At 36.3% G+C, this 12,154-nt stretch overlaps 1 protein-coding gene across 1 annotated transcript in view; it reads left to right on the forward strand.

The window, feature by feature from the left end:
• The first annotated feature begins 212 nt into the window (after positions 1–212).
• VIPR2 (vasoactive intestinal peptide receptor 2) overlaps positions 213–12,154 on the forward strand; it is a 110,885-nt gene continuing 98,943 nt past the window's right edge. Inside the window, exon 1 of the mRNA XM_044678954.1 lies at positions 213–225. Coding sequence (XP_044534889.1) covers positions 213–225 — 13 coding nt within the window. The remainder of the gene's footprint in view (positions 226–12,154) is intronic.

The following is a 12,154-nucleotide window of genomic DNA, read 5'->3' on the forward strand; positions in this document are numbered from 1 at the left end:
CTACCACCTTAGCTCTCCTTTCCTGTATATGTAAGGTGTTTTGTAAATATTTGTTGCATCATGTTGTTTTGAATTAGATTCTATGCTAGATTAGAAACTGCTCTGGTCTAGCTATATTGACTCCTGGACTCTAGTCCTGGCTCTGGCATTAAGCATTCCTTTTCAGTAAAATGAGGAAACTGATTTCTGAGGGTGCTTCTAATTCTAAAACGATGATTGGGACAGGTAGGTGGCTCAGTGGATTGAGAGCCAGATCTGCAGATGGGAAGTCCTGGATTCGAATGTGACCTCTGATACTTTCTGGTTGTGTGCCCCTCACTTGACAAATGGGCAACTTACTTGACCCCCTCTTGCCTAGCCCTTGCCACTCTTCTGTTTCAGAATCAATATTTAGTATTCTTTCTAAGACAGAAAATAAGGGTTTAAAAATTGTGATGACTATAGTTGTGTTGTTCTTGTTTAATTTTTCAGTCATGTTGCCTTCTATATAGCTATCTAAGCCTGAGTGATCCATTTCTTTGTTTCTTTTTAAATTTTCTCTGGCACTGAATGGTACCTATTTTAAGGATTGAGCAGATAAATAAATTAATGGTAAATAAAGTCAAAGATAGGGAGGGGTGGGGACTGGCAGGAATTAAATTCATATTTTGAAAATGTTTTGTCCCTCTCTGTGACCTTTGGTTATATGTTCTGGCTTGAATCAACCCAAGCAAAAAAAATTTTTTCTCCGTCTGGCAAGCTCTTCTGAAACAGTGGCCTCTCTCAACTTTCCATTCATTCTGTAATGCTCCCTGTTAATGGGCCCAATTGATGTTTCTGCTAGTACCCATCTTCCCCAAGCAACAGCTGACTTACTAAATGCTCACCCAACAAAAGCTGGCCAGTTGCAGTATAGTCGTGCATTCTTATTTGCTGTGCTTCTTCTATCATTTAAAAGGTGCCTGATTATCCTTTTAGTGTTTGCATATTGATTTTCTATTCTATTAGGAAGATAGACTAGCAGCATAATATGCAGGGGAAGGACACCAAAGTGGGAGCCTAGAGACCTGAGGTCCCATTCTAGATCTGCTGCTAATTAACTAAAAGGCCCTGGGCACATTCTTTAACTTCTTGCCTAGCCTCAGATCCATTAAAGGAAGGTTTTGAAGCAGGTGACTTCTGATATAATAAGGAACCTTGGAAAGAGTATTGGATTTAGAATCAATGGACCTGGGGGTTCAAGGCTCAGTTCTGCCTCTCACTATCTATCTGTGTGAATTCTGGGCAATTCATTTAGCATCCCAGTATTTCAGAGAGTTGGGCTAGAAGTCCTCTGAAGTTCCTTAGAGCTTTAAATCTATGTTCATCAAAGGAGTCTTTACTTATGGTACCATGGGTAACTCACTCAATTTCTCTGAGCTTTGGTTTCTTCATTTGTAAAATGGGATGGGCATAGGTGAGCTCTATGGTCGCTTCTAGTCATATATCAGTCAGTCAGTCCGTCACCAGACATTAATTAATTGATTTACTAATTACTTTGTTCTAGGCACCAAGAAAGGCAACAAAAAGTCCTTGCCCTCAAGGTGCTGACATTCAAACAGATGAGGCAGTATGTAATTGATTATACACATATACCAAAGAGAAAGAAAAGATGGAAGAAAATTTCCCAGGGGAAGAATCTTAGGGGTTGGGGGATGAGAAGCTTCCTATGGAGGACAGAATTGGAACTAAGTCTTGAAAGAAGCCAGGAAAGCTAAGAGGTGAGAGAGAGCATCTCAGGCATGGTGCCTTTTGGTTCTAATATTCCATAAGAACCTGATAATCCAAGAACAAAATATTCAGCTTCAAAACATACAGAAATCACTGACCTCTTTTTAGGTAACTAAAAGAGACATTATTCTATGCAGGTAATATCCTATTATAACTAATATCATTACGAAGAGAAGTTTTATATAGCAAAGCTATTTCCATGTTCTGACAGATGGCTCTGGGAAATTGCTTTGTTGATCTGCTTACAACAAACTATTTAAAATATCTATGTATCACAAATGCTTTCCCTGTCCTCTATCCATAGAGCAGTCACTCTCTCATGAAAGAACTTGATTGAGGGCTGTTTTTATTGTAGGCAGGAAGGAAGATAGTTACCATGAACCAACTGTTCCTTATGTAGTTAAAGTCTTGACATATTCTTTTGTCTTACCATTAAGTAACATTTATAATTCAAATACTTTTAACCACCTGAAAAAATTCAGAAAATGACTTATCCCACCTTCACACACACACACACACACACACACACACACACACACACACAACACAGTAAGCAGTTTTTAATTCTATGTGTCAGACACTGTGCTAAGCACTGGAAATTTTTTTTAAAGAAAATAATGCTAAAAAAAATCCAAGAATTCAGAAAAGAAATAAGAAGGGCCAGAGAAAGAGGGACATCTCAAAGGATCTCAGAGTTAAAGGGCACCTTACAGGGCTATCTAGTCCAGTGCATTCTCTGAACAAGTATCCTGACAAGTGGCCATTCAGTCTGCCCTTGATAACTTCTAATAATAACTTCTAATAAATTCTAATAATAATAAGCCCACTACCTCCATTCCATTTGGGAGGATCTCTAATCCTAGGAAGTTTTCCCTTAGGTCAAGCCAAAATTTGATGCTCTGCAGCCTCCAACAATTATTTCTAGTTGTGATTTCTAGGATCAAGGAACATAAATCTGTTTCCTTTTCTACCAGATATCCCTTCAGATATTTCAAGACAACTTTTATACAATGAAGAGAGCTCAACTGTTCTCTAATTATTTCCCCCACATTTTTGCACTATTCCATTACCTGTATGATAATAGGTACAGGAATAATAATTCCTCCTCCAATGAGGCAGAACTTAGACTAGTACTAGAATTTAGCTATATATTTAATAATAGTAGTAGTAATTCATATTTATATATTACCTACTATATGCCAGGCCCTGAGCTAAGCACTTTTTTTTTACATTTTTTAAATCTCATTTGATCTTTCCCATAACTTTGTGAAGTAGGTGCTATCATTATCCCTATATTACATATGAGGAAACTGAGGCAAACAAACATTAAATGACTTTCCTAGGTTTCCTAGGGTTACATAGCCATAAGTCTGAGTTAGGATTTGAACCCAGGTCTTCCTGACTCCAGGTCCATCGTTCTATCCCTGATTCCACCAAACTGCTTCATAATCAAATCAATTTTTACAGGCTCAAATGTGAATCTGACCTCCTTCAAATAAGCATATTTTCCAGAATACTATTCTTTAGTTCTCTATATAGTAGTCTATTTAGTCTCTTCATTAGGACATTACCTAAGCCACAAAGAAGTTTAGTAATGTCTTTAGTCCCAAATCCAGATTTCCTGTTCCATTTAGTCCAATGTACTTTTTGACAGGCAATACCAGGAGCTGGCCAAATATGTCGCACAAGCCAAAACCAGGGTGCTGGCTGTTTTTGTACAGCCAGACAAACTAAGAATGGAAAATATAAAAACTTTTCTTAGCTTGCTGGACTTTATAAAAACAGGTGGAGCTGGATTGGTTGTAGTTTGCTGACCCCTGGACTTAATCATCTATCAGTTTAGAAGTCAGAGAGATCCTAACAGCAAAAATACTTGTTATTCTTGCTTTCAAGCTTTTTCTATTCTTTTAAATCTTTTCTAGAAATAACCATTTCAATATTCTCATGCCAGTGTAGGGAGGAGGGGAAGATAGAAAAGTTCACTTATTTATATTAGGTTGTCATGATATTAGTAAGTACAAAGGACATTTTTTATTTAAATATCCACTGACTTCTTTTTAAAACCCTACCTTCTGTATTAGAATCAAATATTGATTCTAAGGCAGAAGAATGGTAAAGGCTAGGCAATTAAGGTTAAATGACTTGCCCAGGGTCACGCTTCTAGGAAGTATCTAAGGCAGATATAAACTCAGGATCTCTCATCTCCAGGCCTGTTTTCTCTCACTGAGCCATCTATAGCTGCCCCTATTCATGGGCTTTTAACAGGAGAAAATCATCACATTAAAAAAAAAGAGTCTTACATCAGCTTACCTAGCTATTAGTCTCTACCATTTAATTGATAGTTTACTTATGATCCACACTAGTGGCCTATTTAATGGAAATCTAAACATATGTTAGAGACCAAAGGTTTCATGTACAATCCTTTGAGTGCCCAATAAATCCTGGACCTGTTTATTGCCAATCATTGAAAATCTAAGCAGTATATAGAGCAATCTCTTCCTCCCTTTAGGAGAAGGCACTTATGAGATTATCATGCCAGCTTACTTGGAGAGGCATCATTTCATAAACTGGAATCTCAGTGTCTACCCGCACTTAAAACTTTAAACAAACATTATCATGTACATTTTTTCCAGTCACAAATAGATAAAAGGAAAAACGTATGGCCTAATGAACTAGAGAAAGTGCTAGAATTCAAGAACCTTAGGGGTGGGAAGGGCTTTGAAATGAAAAATCTTTCTTCATTCATTCATTCATCCAATGAGTATTAATTGTGGCCACCACACTAACTAGGCTATAAAGGAAATATACATCATTATTTAAATAGACATCATGGTAGGTCTACTCCTTCCATTGGAGTAGATCACAACTCATTCATACCATTTCATCCTATGCAGGTATTGGCCATACCTGTATAAGTCATAAAGCCTGCCTTGGGGTTCTTTCTGCTAGACTAGAGGTCTACAGGACAACATATGAACTCTCCATCTGCTTAGCTTTTCTCTTGTATGACCAACCCATCCTCTTATTTGATCACATACATCATTATAGTTATTTCACATATTGTTAATCTACTAGGGCTTAAAACTATACTAAAGAGGGGCAGTGGAGTTGTTCAGTGGATTGAGAGGCAGGACTAAAACTGGGAGATCAGATTCAAATCTGGCCTCAGAAACTTTCTGACTATGTGACCCTAGGCAAGTCACTTAACCCCCCTTGCTTAGCTCTTACTTCTCTTCTGCCTTGGAATCAATACATAATGATATTGATTCTAAAACAAAAGGTAAGAGTTTGAAACAACTATACTGACTCTTGCCTTATCCTGTGTATTTGATGCCCTTCTTATATACTTGTTATTGTTGAGATCATGCAACAGCTTAGTTATGCCCACCACATCACCTTTTGAATCATTTTTTCATTTTAATTCTTCAAGCATTGTGGTGTTTCATGATGAATAGTCATAAGGCATGACTGACTAGCTAAATATTGGTGTGTTTATATATATATATATGTGCATATGTTTATAGCTATTTACATTTATGTATACAGACAAATGTATAATAATTCTCCAGATATAATACAACTTAATCTTTTCCTCCTTTTCAATTCTGGAACTGATTTCATGTCTCTTTGAAATGTCTGCTAATTTTATAAGGATCATCACCTACCCAACTATAATTTGTAGTATAGACAATAAACAAGCTTCTTTTGTGTGTGTGTGTGGATTGTTAGACTGTCTGGCATTATCTGTCTGTCTCTGTCTGTCTGTCTGTCTTCACACACACACACACACACACACACACACAGTACCTGCCCTCAAAAAACGTGCAATTCAGTAAATATTTGTTAAGTGCTTATTCCATTCAAAATAATATGCTAGATGTTGGTATTACAAAAGCAAAATACAAAACCTCTGATAAAAGGTCCTTCCTTCAAGGCAATTACATTCTAGGGGAGAGGGGGAAAATTGCATTGGAGAGTTAAAGTCCTCTCAAAGCATATATAGCTCATTAAAGTTTTATTTATGAAATATATCAAGGAAACCAACCAGACGGAAAAGAGTGACCAATGATATATAGTTAACTCTTAGTTATTTTAAAAAATGCAATTAAAGTGTGCATCTAGTTTAGCTTCACTCTGAAGCCTGGTAAGTTGTGCTCAGAGAATGCAAATTAATTGAATTTTAGCCTAAAAGCATAATTAAAAAATGTTTCTTTTTTTTTAACAACTTTGCAACTTTGAATAATACATGTAAAAGATAAATAGAAATAGTTATTGTTGTTTGTTTTTAAATTAGCTTCAATTTTGGATTACAATACCAATTTTCCCCTTTATTAGTGAGGCATTCCCCAATATTTCATCTTCCACCCTATCTCTTCTCTCTCTTTTATGCTTTCCTTCTGTGATCTAGTCCATTCAGATATCTTTAGCTCTTCCAAAATTGAATCTCTGGCCATACCCTAAAGTGCAGTCCAAGGGCTCTGCTATACATTTTCATGGAGATGTACTGCTAGCAATTCAAATTAAATTTGCCAAAAACTGATCTCATCATCTCCCTTCAATGAAACAAAATAACTCTTCCAGTTAACTTCTTCACTTAAAAAAATGACTAGCATTGGCCTAGTTAATATGGCTAGAAACTCCAATTACTCAATTCAGTTTAAAATTCAACTCTATATAAATCCATTAAGGTAGCTATCATGTGCAATACACAATTGAATGTAAGTTCCTTGTGGTCAGTGACTATTTCAAGTTTGGGCTCTTGGACTTTTCTTGAGGAAATGTTTTTTTTTGATTGTTGTTTAGTCATTTAGTTATGTCCAACTTTTCATGACCCACCAATCATACCACACTAGACTTTTCTCTACTCTACTCCCTCCTGAAGTCTGTCAAAGTACATAATCATTGTTTCCATGTGTGAAGATGGGATTAATCCTACCCTGCCCATTTCTAGATTTAATCACCAAAAGTGTAAACACCACCACTAATCTTCAAGTAGGGGAGGTCTGTGACCCACCTGTGCAAAAGTAGGTGATGAATCAGAATTGACTGACTGCCGGGGGAGTCCTAAACAAAGCATTTGTTGTAATTGATACATGTGAAATGGGAGGAAGGCACAGGAAGTGATGAAAGAAATGGTCTTGATAAATCACAAGGACTTCCGGGAAGCTGGCTCTCTTCAGCCTTGAACTGGGCCTGTAGGAGCTCTGGCTAAGACCTTGGACTTGATGAAACTGTTCTTAAATCTCTCCCTTTTAACTACCACATTGTGAGTGAAAAAGGCTGACTCTTTCTTGGATTGTTCTGAAGGGATTCTCCTCTTAAGAGAGGCTTCGTGACTGAAGCCTTTGCTTTATTCATCCCTCGGCACTCTGCCCTTGGCCCTTGGCTCAAGGCTGAGGCCCCTCTGGTTGAAGACAAATTAGCCCTGCCTGAGTTGAACCAGGGGCTGGTGCAAAATACTTAGTGTGTTAGGTTAGATATCTTCCCCTATTCTCTCTCTGATTTTCTTACTTTCACTCTCTCTTCCTATTTGTAAATAAACTACCATAAAGTCATTCTGACTTGAGTTTTTCATTAAGAATTGAATCAATTCCTTGGAGACCACCCCTTTAAATATTCAGTCCAACCATAATTTTTCCCCCTTTACACATCATGCTATTGATCATGTTCTGCCCTCCTCTTCTTCCTTTACTTGCAATCTCCCCCAAAATCAGGGTCTTTTCAAATGAATCCTGTCTTCTTATTATGGAGTCTAAGCATTCAAGCCTCCATTGTAATATTTGACCTTCTAGTGAATAGTCTAAATTAATTTCTTTAATCATTGGCCAACTTAATCTTATGTCCAAAGTACTCTCAAAAGTCTTCTCCAGTATCACAATTCAAGCTTTCTTTGTAGTCAAACTCCCACAGTCACACATTGCTACTAGAAAAACCATAGTTTTGATTACATGGACTTTTGTTGCTAAGGTGATATCTCTACTTTTTTGCTGTCTAGCTTTGCCACAGCATTCCTTCCATGGAGCAAACTTCTTTAAAACTTCATGATTACAGTCACTATCTGCTGTGATCTTTGAGCCCAAGAATTTAAAATCTGACATTGTTTCCATTTCTTCCCCTTCTTTTTTTTTCCAGAAAGCGACGGGTCCATTTGCCATCATTTTAGGGTTTTTTGTTTGTTTGTTTTGTTTTTATGTTAAGCTTCATGTCACCTTTTACACTCTCCTTTTTGATTCTCATCAAGAAACTTCTAAATTCTTCTTCACTTTCTGCCATCAGAATAGTATCATCTGAAGATCTGAGATTACCGATATTTCTCCTGGCAACCTTAATTCCAGCTTTTGATTCATTCAACTTGGCATTTCATTTGATGTACTCTACATATAAGTTAAATAAATAAGGTGACAGTATATAGTCTTGTCATACTATTTTTCCCAATCTTGAACCAATCAATTGTACCACATTTAGTTCTAACTTTCTTCTTGGCCCACATGTAGGTTCCTCAGGAGACAAGATGATCTAGTTGTCCTCTGCTTTTCCTCAGAGGAGTTCACCTGGTGTCCTAGTGTTTTATCATTTTAATGTTGTTCATAGTGTTTTCTTAGCTGGAGTGGTTGGTTATTTCCTTCTCTAGTGGATCATCTTTTGTAAGAATTCTAGACTATGAAGTGTTCATCCTGATTAATCTTGAATGGATGGCACAGCTCATGGTTTCACTGAGCTACACAAGCCCCTATGCCACAACCAGGTAGAGATCCAAGAGTAGGAAGAAATATTAAGCAGACACTGAAGAGAAAATGCAAAAGAAAATCCTTACCATCAAAGAATTTACAATGAGTAGGGAAGACATGTAGATAGATAGATAGATAGATAGATAGATAGATAGATAGATAGATAGATAGACAGATAGATAATTAAATATATTGCAAAGAATATGAAAGCACATGATAAGGGGAAGGTAGGTAGCTCTTGAGTTCAAATTTGGCCTCAGATGCTTCATAGCTTTTTAACCCTGGGCAATTCACTTAAACCAAAATACCTCACCCTTATTGTTCTTCTGTCTTAGAGTCAATACTTAATGTTGATTCTAAGATGAGAGGTAAGAGTTTTGTTTTTTTTTTACCCTTGTACTTCGGTGTATTGTCTCATAGGTGGAAGAGAGTTGTTTTTTTTTTAAAAAAAGCAAGTGCATAAAAAGTTTTTGAAATGTTCTATGAGACTACTAAATATGAGCAAATCAATGCTTTGGATGGATAGATGATAAAAGAATGTTTCTGTGGAAGAGTGGCATTTGAACTAAACCTTGAAAGACTGGTAGGATTTAAGCTGGTTGAAATGACTAATAACTAACTCCCCACAGTGGTTATTCTAAAGTATATATTTTTCTTCTCAAGCTTCTTGTTCTTTGCTGAAGTCTTCATCTCGAAAAATAGAAGCCATCTCTACTACTCCACATATCAAAAGCTTTCTATATTCTATCCTCTACTTTTTCTCCAGTCTCTGAGAAAAGAATAATTTTTCTTACCAAGACCAACTCCTCTGTTTGTACACTTAATCCCACCAAAGATATCTCTATCGCCCTCTTATCTTCAAATTCCTGCTTTACTATCAACAACTACATTCAGATCTCTCCATTCTTTAAAAAAACTTAATCATCTTATCCCTCCTTGGGCTGTCCTCTTGTATCTTTTTCTCCCTTTCATGGACAAACTCCTTTGGGATACTATGGGATCACAGATTTAGAGTTGGCAGGAACCAGAGGCTAACCAACCACACTCCTCATTTTACAGATAAGAAAACTGAGTTACAGAGATGATAAATGAGATTTAGGTAATCCAGAGAGTAAAAATCAGTCATGATATGAGCCAGGGTTCAATGACTTTTCACTAAACCACTCTTCTCAAAGTTCCCTCCATGTTTCTTAATCTGTATCCCTCTAACCTTATAATTATTTAATATTTATTCTGTATAGATTTTGAATAAAGTTATCTGTGTATATGCTATTTCTCCCCAGGAGAGTAGGAACTCTGTGAGGACAAGGACCATTATCCACAGTGCCTTGCATACTACCTTTAATACAGGAGTGCTCTATCGCTTCTTTTTCTAGCTGCCTCAATATATATTTGTTAAATGGGATATTTCTCTTGGAGTATTTAGATCGAGATGTAATCTCTCTCCTATATTCTAATCTCATATCACAAACTACTTACTGTGGTTATTTCTACCCAAATTCCATCACCATCCTAAATTCATCTGCAAAATCATCTCCCCCACTCCCACTTAAACCCATCCTTCTAGTTCCTTGAGGGCAGATACTGTTTTGCTTTTGTCTTTGTATCTTCACAGATGGTGACTAAGGTCTACCATATGCAAAGTATTACTTTTGTATCCTCAAAAATGTTTCCTAAGGCCACACTTTGTATATGATAGATTCTTAGTAACCACTTGTGTATTAAATTGAATCAATTCATTTACTTATCTAACAAGCATTCTAATCAAATATTTTCTACTTCCTTGATTCTATATGTAATAGACATCCCAACATCCTCTTCCCTCAGTGTACACCCATAGCTATCCTTATCTGTATATGATTCTCTGAACATCCCATATACACTATACCGGTGTGCGGGCTTGCAGAGTTCTTTTCAGAGCTGTTCAACCTTTCACCCAACTCTCAGCTGTGGTTCCAAGAAGCTGTATCATGTACAGTGGTCACATCTTGGTTAAAAACAATCTCAGCAAATGGTCTAAACCAGATTGAGAGTAACTGACATGTTTCAAACCCATTATTGAGTTAGCATAATGTTTACCTCAAGCCTGTGAAGACTTCCCCAGTAGAATGGAAGGGTGAGAAAAATTTGTTCTAATATCCATGAAAGTGATTTTAAAAAGTGCTATAGACTGTTTAGAGTTTGTTCAGATGTTGAAGACACCAAGGTCATCCACTGTCTCTGGGGCCACCACCAGTAGCCTTAACTTTTGTCTTGGCACTGAAATTTGATGACTCCAGGAAAGAGTAAGGCTGGTAAATTTGTGCATCTCTGCCTCACTAAACTTCAATTTACACACAAGCCAAGATGTCACCTGGTGATGTCATTGGTCTTCTTCAAAACAAAGAATGAACAACAAGATGGATTAAATAAACCAATTGTCTCGACCCTATTGATTCAAGATTCCTTTTTGACTCTGCAAGGTACAAGCAATGGCCAAACATTTCTTTCTTATCATCTATGAACATTAGTAGAGAATTTTTGCTTAGGATATAGATGCCACTACTAATAAGACATATTTCCTGTTTATATGGTACTGAACTCTAAAGAAACAAGAGGAAATTGAAAGAATTAGAATAGACAGTGAGGAAATAAAGGTAACACTCTTTACACATGATATGATGAGATACCAAGAGAATTCTAGAAAGTCAACCCAAAAACTAATTGAAGCAATAAGATCTTTAAAAGTTGCAAGGTATAAAATATATCCACACACATAGTATTTTATTTATCTATCTATTTATTTATTTATTTATTTGTTTGTTTGTTTGTTTGTTTATTTATTTATTTTAAGCCCTTAACTTCTGTGTATTGACTTATAGGTGGAAGATTGGTAAGGGTAGGCAATGGGGGTCAAGTGACTTGCCCAGGGTCACACAGCTGGGAAGTGTCTGAGGCCGGATTTGAACCTAGGACCTCCCGTCTCTAGGCCTGGCTCTCAATCCACACATATAGTATTAACCTCAAAATAATTCAACTTATAATGTACTATTCCTCTTTTGGTTTTTCTGAATAATGCTAAAGAAAATCATCATTTTCCTTTATATTTAAAAAAAACATATCATTTGTATAAGAATTATTTAATTATTTGTTTGTTGGTATCCCAAGCTGAGTCTTATTTTTAGGAACCCTCATTTTAGAGATATGGAACAAAATCAAAGAAATAAAATCACTTTATCAAGACTACAATGGGATTTTTAAAGTAGCAGAGCTAGGATTCAAACCCAGGTCCTCCACTTCTAAGTCTGTATATTTCCCATTATATTTCAAGTTTGATGGGAACAGGTTTCCATTTGTCTAATGAAAATCAGTAAGAAAATAAGTTTTGATTTGCCAAAATTGGTTTATAGCCAACTTTATTGTGGCACATCTGTTGTTGTTTTTTAAATAAGGTGCTGTGTGCCCAAATCACATATTATACATTTATTATATTTTGCTAGGTAATAGTTTCCCTTTCAGTTCTTCATTTTTTCTTCATGGTTCTATTGTGGCTTTCCCCAACTAAATTCTATCTATTTTAGATTATGAACTCCTAAAGGTCAGCAACTGAGTCTATATAATTTGTTTTAACCTTGATTAAAACACTATATGCATATATGTGACAGTACATTCATATATCTGGAGATGAAAGATCTCTA

Source organism: Gracilinanus agilis, chromosome 5, assembly GCF_016433145.1.
Source record: "Gracilinanus agilis isolate LMUSP501 chromosome 5, AgileGrace, whole genome shotgun sequence".
NCBI classification, from domain to species: Eukaryota; Metazoa; Chordata; class Mammalia; order Didelphimorphia; family Didelphidae; genus Gracilinanus; species Gracilinanus agilis.